Below are 16,840 nucleotides of genomic sequence, written 5' to 3'. Positions count from 1 at the left end.
GGCTCCTTGGTGCCTCCCCAGGCCCTCTCTGCACATGGTCGGTCCTGGGCACTGAGGTCTCTGGAGAGGCCTCCTCCAGAGGTCAGGTGGAGCACAATGAAAGGTCAAGGGCACCTCATTGTGGCCAGTGCCGAATGCAAGGCACAGAGGGCAGTTTCCTCGGCCTATACCCCAATTCCCGAACCACTCAGCTAGCCCCGCTTCACTGGCCAGGGCTGGAGGAGCTCCTCACTAGACGATGCATGGGGCTTTTCTGGAATAGTCATTCTTAAGGGGTGGAAGCATGGCAGAGTGGGGGGGCAGACCCTCACCCTCCCAGGAAATCCTAGGCTGCCCTGAGGAGAACTGGGGGTTCTCTGCTGCCCACCTTCCTGGTCAGCAGCCCTTAGTGCTTCTGCTGCCACACCACACACCCCGTACCCCCCCACACCGCAGATACCACACACATCACACACACATACCATACACACCATAGCATACACACCACACACCCCATAACATAAAACATGCGTCCTGTACCACAGACACACACACGTCACCGCATGTCACATATCACACACGCACATCGCACATGCCATAGCACACATGTGCACACACACAAATCCCATACCATGCACACATCTCGCACACCCCACATATACTACCGCCACCCCCCACACCACACACACCTACCACACGTACTATAGCGCACTCCCCCACACCACACATATCTCATACCACAAACATAGACCCATACACACCCCACACACACCCCACACATCACACAAAATACACCCCCAACCCCGACCCCCTCACACACCACATACCACACACACCACACGTACTCCCCACAGACACCGCGCAAAACACACGCACTGTACACACATGCCACACAATACACACACCACACACACACACAACATATGCACAGAGACCCAATACAGAAAAGTACAATGAACGAAAGCAGATGTGCCCCCCCCGACCACCACACACCCCGAAGCAGGCACAGCCAGGCACCTGTCCCCTTACTGCCACCCACACAGCAGGCAGTACCCCACTCCTGTTTTACCCTCACTTCTGGGCCCTGAATGAACCACCGAGACCCCAGGTGGTAGGTCCTCTCTGTGCATGCACGTCTGACCCCCGAGGCCCTAAGGGCTGAGGGACCCAGGAGGCACTGGCAGGCACCCATGGGAGCCCACCTTGAAGAGCTGGCTCCCTGCCTTGGCCTGGATGATGGTACCATGGCCCAGCTTGGTCTCTGCCGACTTCAGCTTGAATATCTCCCTCAGGAACTTGTTTTTGGAGGAGTAGACCAGGGTGAGGATATCTGTGCTCAGTACATCTCGATTCTTCTCCAGGAAGCCTGTGGGAGAAGGAGAGCCCACCTGCAAGCCCAGTTCAGCCATCCCCTCTGACCCACAGGGGAATGGAAGGCAATAGGTGGGGACTCTGGTTCCCTCAAGATGCCCGCAGGAGCTCCCATTGAAGCTGCCCTCTCCATCCCTCCCTTGATCTCCCTGTCCAGTCAGCAGAGCTCCTTGCACCCGGGGCCTGAATTCAGCTCTTCCCAGCACCAATGCGTCACACCCACATGTAAACGCTCCAGCCCCTGCACCCACCATCCACACCACAACCCCCTTTCCAAGCCATGGCCATTTCTTCTGCTTGAATCATAGCCCACCCCTCTGCTCTCTGTCCCACACTTCCGGGCTCATGGCCCGGGAACCGGACCGTCCTGGAGCTGCATGCTGCTCTGTCGCCCCGCCTGGACCCATTCTCTGCTATTCCGCCATCAGAGCATGACTTTCTCATCCCCTCTCTCATCTCCTGGGGCTCCCGTGGCCCTGCACCCCACTGGTGCCAAAGCACCCCAGAGGCTCCAGCTCTCTCACACCTGCAGCCCCCACCAGGCGCTGCTGGACACTTTTCCCTGCTTATCCAGCCGAGCCAGCTCCAGCTCATTCTCAAGACCAGCTCAAGCATTGTCTCTTCCAGGAGGCTCCCCAGGGCCCTCCTGGGGCTCCCCTGGTCTCTGTGGGACCTTTCTCATGGGCCCTACTACTCAGGTCAGGGGGTGACCTGAGGACTTTTCCTCCTCTTTGCCAGCCAGAGCCCTCCCTGAGGGTGCACCATGGACAGGAGTGGCTCAGGTCCGACACCTCCCACCATAGCCATCACAGTAACTGCCAAGTCCACACCAACCTGCTCCAGAGCCGACTGGCAGCCATGGCAGACAGGGCATCCCTTCATGACACAGTTTAGATCTCCCTGCAGGGAGATGCCTGGGGGCCCTCATGAGGGCTCTGGCCCACTAAATTTCTGGGTGACCTTGAGCAGGTCTGATTGGGGCGACTACTTATTCATATAAAGGAGCCACAAAGAAAAGAAGTTAAAGGACAGAGTGAAGAAGCCTCCCGCCCCCACCAGCAAGCCCTGACAATCTGGCAGGCTGGTAATGTCCAGAGAGCTTGCAGTCTGGAGAGGGAGGCATGGCCACTCCTACCCTTGCCCCTGAGCCCAGACGCAGCTCTGGGAGTATCTGCACACAGCCCCGGTCAGCCAGTCTCTGTGTGTGTGTTGGGGGGGGGGGGGTGGTACTTCCAATGTCCTGCAAAACCTGTGTAGGGGGGAAGCTACTCTGCTCTTTCTGGGAGCCCAAAATGGAAAGAGGGAAGGCATTCACACCACTTGTCTTACTGGCTGAAGGATAGGTTCATGGCTCTGATCAGGAGGTCCTTTGGGCACATTTCCCTCCTCATTATGAGTTCAAACTGCACAGGACTTGGGACAGAATGTATCCCCTTCGGCAGTGTGTGAATGTGTGTGTGAGTGCACGTGTGCTCTCTAATGGAATGGGTTTAGGAACCAAACATATCTGTGCTTGCTAAGGAGGATCTGAGGGCTTGGTAGCCCCTGGCCCCTCCACCAGTCCTGCTCTGGAGTCCTAGAAAGTCCTGCTAGGGCCAGGGGTGCCTCCAGCCTGAAGACTGAGAATCCAGAAATTGAGGGGGTGGGGCATTGTTATGGGGCTGAGTTGTATCCCTCCCAAATCCATATGTTGATACTCTAATTTCCAGTATATCAGACTATGACTATATGTAGAGATGGGAGCTTTACAGGGGAGATTAAGTTAAAATGAGGCTATTTGGGTGGCCGTAATCCAGTGTGACTGGTGTCCTATAAGAAGAGATTAGGGCACAGATGCATAGAGACACCAAAGATGCCAGAAACATCAGAAGGAAGCAACCACACCTTAATCTTGGACTTCTGGCCTCTAGAACCATGAGGAAGTGCATCTCTGTTCCCACCTGGGAAGATCTGGTATGGCAGTCCTAGCCAACTACAAACACAGGCATGATTCTGGGCATGGGTAAGAATGGACATGCCCTCCAGTGGGACACAGGATCACCGAGAAGGTGATGAAGACGAGCTGCTTCTCAAAACCAGGCTGGTGAGGGTTTGGGGTCTGCTGGAGGGCCACACTCCTGGGACATCTAGAATTGACCTCACAAGGGCACAACCCTGAGTCTCCTCTCCCACTGTGCCCCTTTAAGTCACCCCACCTTTTACGGGGGTGCTCTGTGCAAACCTGCACAGCCTGGTCGGGGGTTAGGGAGACTGAGTCAGGGGGAAGGAAGCCGATTTTCCCCACCTCTGCCCCCAGTGCCTGTGGGGGTAGGCACTGTACCAGGAGCTCCAGGGCACCACGAGGACTCACAGAACTGGGGGTGAGAAGAGCGAGCACGTGCTGTGCACACAAACGCTTTTCCCAGCTGCATCCTGGGAGGCTGCCCTCTGCAGATGGAGGATGAACAGACACTTGGTGGCAGTCTGTGTCTCTCTAGGCTTAGGCAGAGCCTCCCCAGCCTGGGGTGTTCTCAAAGGGAGGGGTGCCCTGAGGCACCCCAGGCTCAATCCCCCAGTAGGCAGAGTAAGTGGGGCTTAGTTCATCAGCACAGCATGGCACCCAAAGAAAAACTAGCAGGCTCAGCTTTAATGAACATTAATAGAATTTTCCATTCAGAAAGTCTACAAAGAAGCTGTCTTAATCATAGCATATACAACAATAGTTTTATGTCACTTCAAATAATAAAAATTAGCCTTGAATTGTCCATGGAGGTTGAGATGGACTCAGTGTATTATGTTTTGGGATCCTGCGGGTCCCACTAGCTCTGGTCTCTCCCTTTCTGAAGAGCCCCAAAGCCAGGGTCAGGTGGGGACAATGAAGGAGCCACCACCTTCTCCTTCTACAATAGAAATGACCCCCCGACTCCCAACACCTCACCTCTTCGAATGTGAGAGTGTCAGTCCCTCCTACTGCCTTGTCTCTCCAACTGAAAAGTATGCACAGATCATCCCTGACTTTGAGTTTCCAGTTATACAGGCCAGAGCTCCTCCTCATTTCTCCATATGAGCCACAGAGATGCTGCTATGGCTTCCTGACCCATTATCATGACCACAGCTGCACACTGACAATATTTCTCATTTTTCTAAGAACACCAATAGATTTGATCACCCCAGGCCTTTATTTCTCCAGTCAAAACCATGCCTGAGCCTATCTTAGCATAAATAAAAATTAACTCAAAATGAATCAAAGACCTAAATAAAAAGTTAAAACTAAAGAACTCTTGGAAGAAAACACAGAGGTAAATCTTGGGTCAGACAGTGGTTTTTCAGTCATAACACCAAAAGCACGAACAACAAAAGAAAAAATAGATAACTGGACTTTATCAAATTGAAAAACTTTTGTGCTTCAAAAGACACTATCAAGAAGTGAAAAGATGACTCAGAGAGCAGGAGAAAATATTTGCAGATTACATATCTGATAAGATACTTATATCCAGAATAAATAAAGAACTCTTACAACTCAACAATAAAAAGACAACTAATTAAAACATGGGCGAAGGGTTTGAACAAGACATTTCTCCAAAGATGATATACAAATGAACAATACACACATGAAGAGATATTCAAGGCATCAGGGAAACACAAACCAACACTACACTGAGATACCACTTCAAATCCACTGGGGTGGCTAACATTAAAAAGACAGGCAACGGCAAATGTTGGTAAGGATTTGGAAAAATTAGAACCTTCATACATTGCTGGTGGGAATGTGAGCTGGTGCAGACACTTTGAAAAACAGTTGGGTCATTACTCAGAAAGATAAATACAGAATTACCTATATCAGTATATATACTAATATACCACAAAGAAGTGAAAACATTTGCCTACATAAAAACTTTCATGTGAGTATTCATGGAAGCAATATTCATAATAGCCAAAAGGTGGAAACAATGCAGATGTTTATCAACTGACAAAGAGATAAGTGAAATGTACTATATTTGCACAGTGGAATATGATCATACTGCAATAGAAGGAAATAATTTTCTGATACATGCTATGTCATGGACGAACCTTAAAAACATTATGCTAAATGAAAGAAGCCAGCCACAAAGACCACACATTGCACTGGGTCCATTTGTATGAAATGTCTAGAACAGGTAAATCCATAGGGATGGAAATTATCAGTTGCCCAGGATTGGGGGAAAATGCAGACTGATGATTAATTGGAGGTTCCATTTTGGAGTGATGAAAATGTTCTAAACTTATGGCAATGATTACCTACCTCTGTGATACACTAACGACCATTGAGTTGAGGCTAAAATGGGTAAATTACATGGTATGTGAATTATATCTCAATAGAGTTATCACAAACCATGCATGGTCCATCCCATTCCCTCCATCACATCGCTTGCTCTGCAAAATAACCTTGTTCTCTCAAGCTTTCTTCCCATGGCCTTTCTGGAATGATCCAGATTTGGAAGGAAGGGGAAGTAGAGAAGAGCCGCACATACCTTCTGTCTGGTAGTACACCTCACCCGCAAAGTGGGTGATGCCAAATCTGGCATCGTGGATGTTCCTGGGCTGCAGGTAGGCCTTGTTGTTGGCATGGACATTGTTCAGTTTTTGCAGCATGGTGGTATCTGTCCCCTGGAAGAACACAGACACCCTATGGGCTGACATCCCAGAGTCCAGTCAAGGGGAAGTCAGCTGGCACATCCACAGGGCTCAGGGGCTTCCCCATAGGGGCAAAGCAACCGGGCTCAGAATGACTGAGGACCCTTAAGACGGGAGACTGCTGCCCAGGGATAGGTGACTGCTCGCAGTGAATGGGGACCAAGCTGGAAGCAGAGAATGGGTCTGCCAACTTCACGGCCAGCTCTCCCCGTCCAGCCTTCCTTACAATTATCTAGGTACCCTAACCCTGGTTTCACCCTTCTCTGGACTCTGAACTCTTACTATTTTGAAATTTTACTGCCCTAAGGATAGGCAGAGTTCCTTGAGGGTGAGCAGGCAGGCATTTCCCTGTCTTGCACCCCTGCAGCCCTTAGCCCATGGGTGCTTAGCAAGCCCCTCGTGGGGTGAGTTCTTAGAGTAAATAATCAGTGACCGCAATGTCATGCTGCTGGGGAGGGGGGGTGAGGGTGGGGTTGGTGAGCCTCCAGGTGAGGAGGTTGCTTAGGTTGGGGCTGGTCTGCGAATCCCTGGCAGAGTTTTCAGCAACCCAGGGACCCATGGGCCACTCCAGGGGAGTTTCCCAACCTTGAGGGCAAGAGCCATGAGCAGGGGTCTCCACCTGAGGGTCCACAGGCTCAGGGGCTTACCTGTGGGAAGTGGCTCTCTTCGTCCAGGAGGGAGATGATGCTCATGGGCTTGAGGGCCAGCAGGTCCAGGGTGGGCCGATTGTCATTGTAGTGGATGTAGTCCCAGGCGATGTTCTCCGAGAGGTACTCCTCCTGCTCCATGGTGAACACGTGCTGCACGAAGAACTGCTGCAGGTGCTCGTTGGCAAAGTTGATGCAGAGCTGCTCGAAGCTGTCGAGGGAATGCACACCCCGGGGTGGAGCGAGGTCAGTTCACCCCCTGTTGGAGCTGGCTGGAAGCGCCGACCACCGGCCATTTGCATCCGGCCGCGCGTGCATGCCCACGGACACACATCCCCATGCATGTGTACTCCCTCTTCTCTCTGTCTCTGCCACCATCACGTCCTCCGGCCCATGGCAGACAGACTAGGAGGATGTCATCATGAGATCATCCTTAGGGGACTAGGTGTCCTGTAGCAGCTCCAGCCCCAAGGGCAAGGGGTCTTGGTGCTGAGATGAGATTTTGGAGACCAGGTAACGGTAATGACTCCTGGGCTGCTTTGCATCAATCAGACATACTCCTTGCTCCTGCTCCATCCTTCAGCTGCTCTTCCTCCTGGACACCCCACCTCCAGAAATGATCCCTCCACTCACCACCCCTGGCTCAAGTCACCAACCAAGGAGTCACACTTGACACCTCTCCCTGCCTCCTCCTCCCCAGTTCCAGTCAGCTGCCAAAGTCTGGTCCCTGCTCTCTCCATCACAGCACCCTGACCTGTGTACGCCCTTCCACTCCCACGGCAGAGGCCTGGGCCCAGGCCCCCTTATTCACCGGGAAAAACCCAGGGGTGGCTTCCTGCTGGCTCCCTGCATCCCCCCATCTCCACATGCCGCTAGGGGGAGCTCTTTGGCGAGCAGGCCTGGCTTGTCCCCCTGCCCCCCACTCCCAATCCTCCCAGGTTACCCCATGTTTTCAGATTCTCCTCAGACAGAGACACAGTACAAAGCCTCCCTGCAGCTCCCAGGCCCGGGTCACTGTGGCCTCCTTCCCATGGCGCTGTGAAGGCACCCACCTCGTCCGCGCCTTGGAGTGGTCTCACGTTTGCTACCACCCTCCTCTCCTTGCTTATTGCCCAGCTCGTTCTGTTCAACCCTTGGCTCTTACTTTCTTCCTCAGGATGGGTTGCTCATTTATGCAAATCCTCATCATACCTGAGGCTGGTCTTTCAACACCAGGTCCACCGTGTCCCCCACTCCCAGCACGCTGCCTGGAGAGTGCTCTGTGGCCCCCTGCAGGAGGGGACTGCAGCCCTGCAGCAAAGCCAGCTTGTGGCTCCTTCAAGGAAGGGCCCTGTATAAACGACCGGATCCCCTGCAACCAATTATTCATCCACCTCCAAGCTGTCTAACGTGTGTGGTTTGCTCAGTTGTCCCTCTTGGGAACAGAAACCAATGATCTGAATCACACTTGAGTTTCTGTGCCTTAGAGCTGCCCTTGCACTGGGCTGAGTTCTGCCAGCCCTGCCCATCCCCCAGCATCCAGTGAGCAGGGCTTCGCCCTGCCCCACCCCCCAGATGGTTGGGGATTCTGCAATCCCAGAGCACTCCTGTTTACTTGTCCCGAGGTCCTTATTTTCCTGATCTGTCATCCTCCTGCCACTTGATAATGCCCAGGGCATCACTTGTCCTCATTCAGCTCCACTGCCTGACTCTCTTCAGCACCCTGTCCCCTCCCCAGCCTTCATCACAGTCCCAGCTAGGCATCCCTTTTCTGACCTGCCTCCTGCCTCTGGCTCTTGGGCTTCCTGTCTGGGACACTGGGATGCAGGATCAGAGGTGTCCTGCCTTGTCCTACCCTTGCCAAACTCCAGAGTCAGGGATGGGCACACATCCCCTGCTTTCTGCCACTGCCTAGTATGACAGTTCATCTAAAGATGCAAGTCACCCAGCCTTATGCGATCATTCACTTTAGTTCATTAGGAGAGCAGATGGCTTGAAAGAGGTGATAAATGCTGGGGCTTCAGCCAGGCTTGGGGATGCTTGTGGCTCTCTGTGGGGAGGTGTCAGAGGGGTGCACAGACCCTCTCACTGCAGGCACATTCAGGCCTGCAGAGCACACTCGCATCTGTGAGAAGGTGGGGGGGGTCCCTGCTCCTGGTCTCGTGGTGGGGGCGGAGGGGGTAGAATGTTTACCCTCTAGCTTGCTCAGTTAGAGAGGAGCTAAGCTGATCTCCCATTCTCTGAAAGCAGGTGAACTGAGATCTTCATACCTATTTTTCTGGAAGTTTTCAAAGCCAAATATGTCCAGGAGGCCGATGGCTCTTCGTACATTCTTGGGGTCCTGGGCAGGTGGAGTGAAAATTGCAGTGTTGATCTTCTTGACAATCCACAGGAAGAGGTACCCATAGATGCCCTGAGGAGACATGGGGTAAAGCCCATGGGCTTTGAAGCGTAAGAGGAATGCAGCCCCTCATTGCTAAGCTCACCTGCAAAGGCTGCACACACACGGATCTCATGGACCGACCGAGGACACTATCCCTACTTTAAAGGCAAGACACTGAAGGCCAGAGAGGCCAGGAAACCCACCGTCACCACACAGGTGACTGGCGGTGTCAGGACTCGCTCAGCCATCTCTGCTCTTTCCGACTCTCCCCCAGCAGGGCAAGAAGCCGTGTTCAACAGAAAGACATATGCGCCCCTTCTCCCACAACTCTGTACCTTGACAAAGGCATCCCTCCTGTCTGCAGCCTGGGTGATGTTCAGGGGCCTGGTGACAGACTCCCCTCGGATGATGATAGAATGCTTGATCAGGCAGTCCCGGAGCGCCTGGTACTCTACCTGGAAAGGTGGGTGGGAACTCGCATCACAGTTAATAGGGCAGGGTCTGACTCCCTGGCTAGGACCTACTTAGGTCCCGTCTTGTTCTCTCTTGTGACCCGACACTCTATGCCCGAGGCCTGAGAGGGTGGGAGACCCCTGTGGGGCCATCCAGCAGGGTCAGGCCAGATAGAGGTTTGGGTCAGGGGTCTTGGGCAGGCCCTGGCCCAGCATCTGTCTAAGCACTGGGGTGTCAGAATGTTCAGGAAGGATGCACAAGCTGAGTGGGTCCTGGGCATGCTGGCCGCTTGGTTTACCAGCTCTATGCTGGGCTCCTGGGGGCTGCGGAAGGGGCTGGTGCCATAAGCTGACCTGGGGAAACAATGGACAGGGAGGGCTCTGAGCCCAGGCCATTGGCCTCTGGATATGCCCCAACTGAAGCCACTCCTGCTTGGAGACTGATGGCCTAAGGGAGCAAGAGGACTCTGGATGGGCCAGTCCTTCTCACCAGGCCAGCAAGAACCCAAAGAACCGTGAACCAAATAAAGAACACCAGCAGCAAAATGTGATTGCTTTGCTTGTTTGCTTCTGATGCTATCAATTCCCCACCAGAACTGTCAATGGGGTGTGATCTGGAGGACATTATAATGTCCCCAGGGCAAAGATATTTCTCTATCCAGTGCCATTCTTCCTCCAAGTCCAGGCTCCGTTTGGTCTCTGTAATAACCTGGAGGGCTATTGACATGAGCACATTCCACTTTCCAGAATAGCACAACTCAGGTGGGGGCTTGTTGAAGGGAGGTAGAGAAGGGCCCCGTGTAAGGGCCCCGGGCTATGTGGCCTTGTGGGGGAAAGCTTGGGGACTGGGTGGGGTGGGGAGTGAGGATGCTGAGTGAAGGCCACTGGAGAGCAGGGGGACACAGGAATTGGGAAGAAATGTGTGTTAAAGCCAGGCTGATCATTTTGTTGCTTTGTTAAAGAATAGCTCACACTGCTTCCCACCCTCCTTGCCACCCCCAGAGCCTGCAGTGCCCAGATGGGCGTAAGGACTGAGTTGAGAGCTAGGGAGAGGGGTGGGGGGCAGGAGTGGGAATCTGGGAAGGGTTAATGACAATCGAGTGTTGGGGGGCTGTGAGCCCAGGCCTCTGGGACCCCTCGCAGAAACGGATGCCAGAAGTCACAAGGGCCGGGCTACCTCCAGTAACTTCAGCACAGTGGGAAAGGCAGGCGTGTCCATCACGTCAGAGGAATCCAGGTTCTCGAAGACTGCAGCTGGGGAGAGAAGCAGTGACCCTGAGTGGGAAAGCGGCCTGAAGTGATGGGACGGGGGCCCCAGGAGGGCCTGAGCCTGGGGGAGCCCCAGATCCAGCTATTACGGGCACTTGTCGCTGGGTGGGAGGCACTGCCTCTCCCAGACCTTCTCTTGGGCAGGCAGTGTCCCTGGGGATTACCGGCCCCTTAGCAGTGAAGGAGGGTAACAGACTGCTTCCCCTCTGCTCAGCGAGATCATGGCGTTCCTTCAGTCAGTCAAGGAAGCGGGCATGGACAGAGCACAACTATAAGCCAGGCCCAGCCCTCCTGCAAGAGTCTCCTGACAGGTCTCCCCATTTCAGTCCCCATCTTCCAGGATCCTCCACCTCAGGTCTGCCAGACCTCGGGAGAGAGAAAGTATTGTTTCTGTATATACAGTTTTTCTCTTTCGAATTGAAAAAATCATAAAATAAAGCATAGAGATAAAAAAAAAGTATGTAGAACCCAAAGGCACGTTAAAATAAAACAACGATTCCATGAGTATGCAATAGCGAAACCACTATTACAGCCAAGACACGGAGCCTGGCCACACTGAAGCCCTCACGGTCCTTTCCTGCTAAGACCGTGTTCCTCCCTACTCACTCACGGAAACCACTTCCTTGGTTTCCATTCTTCTTTTACTACCAAATATGGACCCTGACACAGCATTTAACTTCAGCTGTTCCTAAATTCTGTGTTCAGGGGGATCTAACTGAATGTCTGATCTACGAGATCTGATTCTCCGGTGCCTGGTTTTACCCTCAGCATCACATTCCCAATACTCTTCCATGTCCCGATGCCCCTGTGTGCCTGTCCGTGCCCACCTGTCACCCACAGAGGTGCCTGGTTCAGTGGACAGGTGCTGTGGGTACAGCAACAACGTGCCTGGAGGAGATGTCCTGACGGGATGTGAGAGAGGGGTCCAAATTTATGCACCAGTTTACGGAAAAATCTGTCCCTTCCTCACTGCTCCGTGAACTGGTGACCTTCGTGAATTCTAGAAACAGCCATAGTTCCTTCCAATATTGCCTTTGCCCCATCCTTTCTCTTTTCCTTTAGTTTGTCAATTAAAGGTTTGCTGCTGCTTCTTACTTGGTCTCCGCATCTCCTGTTCTCTTACACACCTTCCACCCTTCTGCGCCTCCATGCTGTGTCCTGACTTTTCTTCCATGTACACACTCCCTCTCCATGTGTATAAAACTGGCTCTTTGGGGCACCTGGGTGGCTCAGTGGGTTAAGCATCTGCCTTTGGCTCAGGTCATGATCTTAGGGTCCTGGGATCCAGCCCCACATCAGGCTCGCTGCTCAGTGAGGAGTCTGCTTCTCCTTCTCCCCAGTTTGTGCTCACCCTTTCTCTATCTCTAATAAATAAATAAAAATTAAAAACACTTGGAGCACCTGGGTGGCTCAGTGGGTTAAGCCTCTGCCTTCAGCTCAGGTCATGATCTCAGGGTCTTGGGATCAAGCCCCCACATCGGGCTCTCTGCTCAGCAGGGAGCCTGCTTCCTCCTCTCTCTCTGACCACCTCTCTGCCTACTTGTGACCTCTGTCTGTCAAATAAATAAATAAAATCTTTAAAAAAATTTTTTTAAACTGGCTGTTAAAATCATCCATTGAGTTCTTCATTTTTTTTAATTTTAGAATTTCTATGTGGCTCCTTTAAAAATCTATAATGTCATGTTTTCTGTTTCCAGTTTCCTGTCTAAATCTTCAAGCCTAGCTTTTTATTTCCTTGAACATAGCCAAATGTAGATGCTTTGTTGTTTGTGTCCAATAATAACAATTTGTAACAATAATAACAATAACAACGTCTGAAATCTTTGTGGCTCTATTTCAATTTTCTATTATTTCTGATGGCTCTTGCTCAGGATGTCTTATTTCCTTGTTCCTACTTATCTTTGGCTGCATGTTGGATGTTGAATTGGAAAAACTGTCCAAAGGAATAATGTATAATCTAGATTGATGCTTTTTTCCTCCAGAGAGAAACTTCCGTCAGATGCTTGGAGGCATTAATAGGCCAGAACACCCTGATGCCCAGACCACCTGGATGCTTACAAGTGGGTTTGCAACTTCATGCATGGCTTTGTTTACTCTGTTCACCTTACCCTAAGGGGGTAGCCCTTTAGGGTCCTAACTAAACCAGGGGGATGACCAGAGTTTTCATCTCTGGAGGGACTTAAGCTTTGACATCTTCCCTCTAACCCTGTAAGAACTCCGAAATCATAACTATAACTTTCAGCGCATTTTCCAGGACAGGGTTAGACCATGTGATCGTGGGAGGCTCTTGAGCTGAGAACTCCCAGAGATTTCTTCCTCCTCCTGTCACAGTCCCTCCTACTCTTCCTCCCCAGGGGGTACAGTTTGGGTGGAAACAGCATTACCCATAAACTCCACGTTGCCTAGGTGGAGGATGGCTGCCAGCAACTTGCTGAGGTCCCAGTTCTCAGAGTCGGAAAACATGAGGATCTTCATGGCGGAGCGGACGTGGGCGTAGTCCTTGGCATCATCGAGGCCCTCACAGGAGGTGCAGTTTCCCTGCAAGACCGGGCCCTTCAGCATTCTGGGGGCCACCCCCACCCCACCTCCTCCATCATAGGGCTAGCAAGGCAGAGACATGTCAGGGACTCAGCCAAGGGCCCCTAATAACTTCATAGGCTCCAGGTAGACTCTGAGAGACCCCAGCTCCGAAAATACATGAAAGTACTTTCACAGGTGGCATCACGCTGACCTAGACACAGTATGCCTGGACTTTGCAGCCAGTACTGGCATCATTCAGCTTCTCTCAGCCTTCATTAGTCACACACCCCCAGTCATGCCTGCCTTACCCGCTCTGCGAGTTCTCTCCTTTCATGAGCACCCTCCGAGGCTCCCTGGGTGCCAGGCCCTGTGCTACGTGCTGGGAATTCCATACACGGAAACACCTGACCCTGCTTGGGGTGTCGTGCATCCAAGAAGGGAAGCAGGAAGCAAAGGATGGTGTCATATGCTCTGACCGGTGCTGAGACCAACGGGGGCCAGGACAAGCCCTACTGGGAGTGGGGAACAACTTCCTGGATGTGGCGCCCGAACTGGTCCACAGCGGCCCCGGGAGAGGGTGACCTAGGCAGTGCACAGCTGGGCTGTGAGGTAGAGACAGGGCAGGGCTTGCGAGGAAGCTGGGGTCACAGTGGAAGGGGAGAGGTGGAGGGATGATGGGATCTGGAGGCACGTGCAAACCATGCCACGGAGCCACAGGGAGCCCCTGCACAACTGGACTCCAAGACACGACCTGTCAGACTTGAGCTGTGGAAGGTCAGCAGAATGGGTGCTGGGTTAGGGGTCAAGTATGACGACAGGGAGGATGCAGGAGGACACTACACCATGATCCGGGCAAGCAACGAGGAAGGCCTCTATACGGGATAGGCAGGAGAGATTCCATCCCCTTTTCCATAACCTTGAGCTGGATGGCCTCTCCCATCGCACTGTTCCAGGCGTGGGGATGCAGCCCAGAGGAAGAGCAAGGTCCCTGATTTGCTAGAGCTCAAGTTGTACAGGCACCTACAAGATTGGGCAACTGGAATCAAACCGAGGAAGGAGAAGCGTGGCTACGACTCTCCATCACCTACTGGAACGTCTGTCTGCTGCAACCAGAGAAAGCTGAGGTTTGTCAGGAAGGATTTTGCGTTCAGAAGAAAATAAGGAAGCACATGGACAAGGGTAAGTCTCTGAAAGTCATAGGAACAGAAGGGTGGACTGGAAGATGGAAAGGGGGAACCCTCAATTCCTGCCTCAGGGCTTTTCTGGGGCTATAAACCACAGCTGCAGCAGGAACCAGCCTTCCTCTCCTTTCTCCTTTTGCTATTGAGAGATGCAGCGTGGCACCAGGTAGAGGCTGAGCAGGCGGGTGCGGGGCAGAGAGCTGGAGGGAGGAGGCGGCACCAGAAGCGTAAGGGCGGGGGCGGGGCGAGGCTGTGAGGGGCAGAAAGGCGGGACGAGGAAGGCGGGGGCGGGGCGAAGAGAGGTGGACCGGAGGGAGACGGGGCGGGGCGGGGAGGGGCGGGGAGGGAAGGGGCGGGGCGGGGAGGGAAGGGGCGGGGCGGGGAGGGTCTCACCATGGTAAGGTAGTGGTACTCCGAGGGCGTCCCCAGGCTCAGCAGCTGCTTCTCCTCTGCACTCATACCCATGAGCATGGAGTAGAAGATGTGGTAGTTCCGCTCCTCTGGGGCCTGGTGGGAAGGTGTTCCAGAAAGCCTGGTAAACACTCCCCTAAGGCTTCCAGGCTTCAGAACTGCCTCCCGCCTCCAGCCTTGTCCCAGCTTCTGCTCCAGGGTCTGTCAACCAGATGTGGCTCTGGCGTTGATCCAGTGGTCATTCGGTTCTGAGGATGTCCTCATTCTGGTCCTCCAAGGCCAGCTCATGCCCACAGCCCTGTGCTAGAGGCCACCCACCATGGGCAGCAAACACATGGCTCCCAGGATTTTCCCTGCATCTCCACTTCTCTTCCCAACCCTGAGGACATCTTGCCTAAAGTTGTAAGCTGGGAGTGAAGCCAAGATCCATTTCCTTAGCTGGTGACTGGCCTGGCCTTAAAATTAATTCTGGTAAAGGTGGGTAGTAAGCACCAAATGATGTAGAACATGATATGGATGGAAAATTCAAAACAGAAAATGCTATCATTTCTTTTTCTTGAATACTGGGAAAGGACCATCATTATCCCATTCTAGGGGTCCTTGGCCCATCTCAGGGTAAGGCCAGGGTTCAGTGGCAGCAAATTAAGACCAATGAAGGTGTGGGGAGTTCCTTGGGGAAGCATGAGAGTGATGGAAGGGAACCTCTCCTGGAAGCCTTCTCATTCCCTGGCTTCTGGTCCTGGGGTGGGTGGAGGTTTCCCCAGGACCAGTGCCGCAGAGGGAGGCCTTACCTGCCGGCAGACCCGGGACTTCTCCAGGAGAAATTGCTCGATACGTGCACCCTCGATCACTCCACTGGAGTTGAAGTGGATGTCAATATACTTCCCAAAGCGGCTTGAGTTATCATTTCGGATTGTCTTGGCATTTCCGAAGGCTGAGGGCCAGAGGGTGATGCCCATGAGGGGAGCAGAGAGGAGAGAATTTACTTTGAGTGGGATCATCTGGGAAGGCTTCTGAGAAGAGGTGGCTGAGCTCAGAGTTGAAGGATGGGTAGCATTGCGCTAGAAAGTGGTGGCAGCCAAGAGTATGCTGAGAGGAAGACAAAGTACAAGCAAAGGCACAGATGCCAGTAAGCATGGGGTGTATTTGCAGAGGGGCAGGTTTGGCTGGAGCATAAAACGCAGGAGGAAAGCAGTGGAAGACAGACAGAACTAGTTAATAGCACTACACCTTGAATGCCAGGCTAAGAAATTTGGAATTAGTTTGTGGGTCATGGGGGAGTCAGGAAATCTTCTGAGGGTGTGTGGTAACAGATTCGTATTTTAGAAAGGTTGCTTGGGCTGAAGTGGGGGCTGGGTTGGAGAGGGGAAGCTTTCAGGGAGAGTAGCAACAGCTGGCAGGGACCAGGCTCAGAGGAGGAGGTCAGACCAGAAGACTTTTGGATTGCAGCATGATCCAAAGTGCATTTCATAGAGCTGTTTCTGCTTCTCTGGTTCGACCCACAATAAGAAAGATCCATTGTGTTGTGTCTTAGTGCACACCCCCTCCCCCCACCTGTACACATTAATAAAAGGAAATATTCAGTACTGGTTCTGACCAAGAGCAATGCCCTCAGGTATTTTCCATTCTATGCAATTTAATTTATCCTAAAAGACTGACTTCATGACCCATTGGTGGGTTGGGATGCAGGACAATAACACCATACAACATACCACATACATAGTCCTATGAGAAAAGGAAAAGGGTTCTTTGGTCTCTGCCTTGAGGAATCCCAACAGACAGCAGAGGCTCCTATAGAAGCTACCTATGCTTGGGAAACCTACTTCACATTGTTGAAACCAGTGGCAGATCTCTCGTCAAGAAAGCCCGAGGCAGTGGGTTGAGCCTCTGCCTTTGGCTCTGGTCATGATCTCAGGGTCCTGGGATTGAGTCCCGCATCGAGCTCTCTGCTTGGCGGGAGCCTGCTTCCCTCTCTCTCTCTGCCTGCGTCTCTGT

General features: G+C 52.7%; 1 protein-coding gene across 3 annotated transcripts in view; it reads right to left on the bottom strand.

The window, feature by feature from the left end:
- The window catches only part of MYO7B (myosin VIIB), a 95,150-nt gene that overhangs the window by 41,158 nt on the left and 37,152 nt on the right, over positions 1-16,840 (bottom strand). For all 3 annotated transcript variants that reach the window (XM_046018272.1, XM_046018273.1, XM_046018274.1), the window contains exons 7-15: positions 15,637-15,779; positions 14,828-14,941; positions 13,118-13,271; positions 10,642-10,718; positions 9,348-9,467; positions 8,900-9,042; positions 6,651-6,861; positions 5,841-5,976; positions 1,182-1,345 (exon numbers count right to left, since the gene is read on the bottom strand). In XM_046018272.1, the coding sequence (XP_045874228.1) occupies positions 1,182-1,345; positions 5,841-5,976; positions 6,651-6,861; positions 8,900-9,042; positions 9,348-9,467; positions 10,642-10,718; positions 13,118-13,271; positions 14,828-14,941; positions 15,637-15,779 (1,262 nt within the window). The remainder of the gene's footprint in view (positions 1-1,181; positions 1,346-5,840; positions 5,977-6,650; positions 6,862-8,899; positions 9,043-9,347; positions 9,468-10,641; positions 10,719-13,117; positions 13,272-14,827; positions 14,942-15,636; positions 15,780-16,840) is intronic.

This window comes from Meles meles, chromosome 9 (genome assembly GCF_922984935.1).
Source record: "Meles meles chromosome 9, mMelMel3.1 paternal haplotype, whole genome shotgun sequence".
In the NCBI taxonomy this organism is placed as follows: domain Eukaryota; kingdom Metazoa; phylum Chordata; class Mammalia; order Carnivora; family Mustelidae; genus Meles; species Meles meles.
This window is presented reverse-complemented; position numbering and strand designations above follow the sequence as displayed.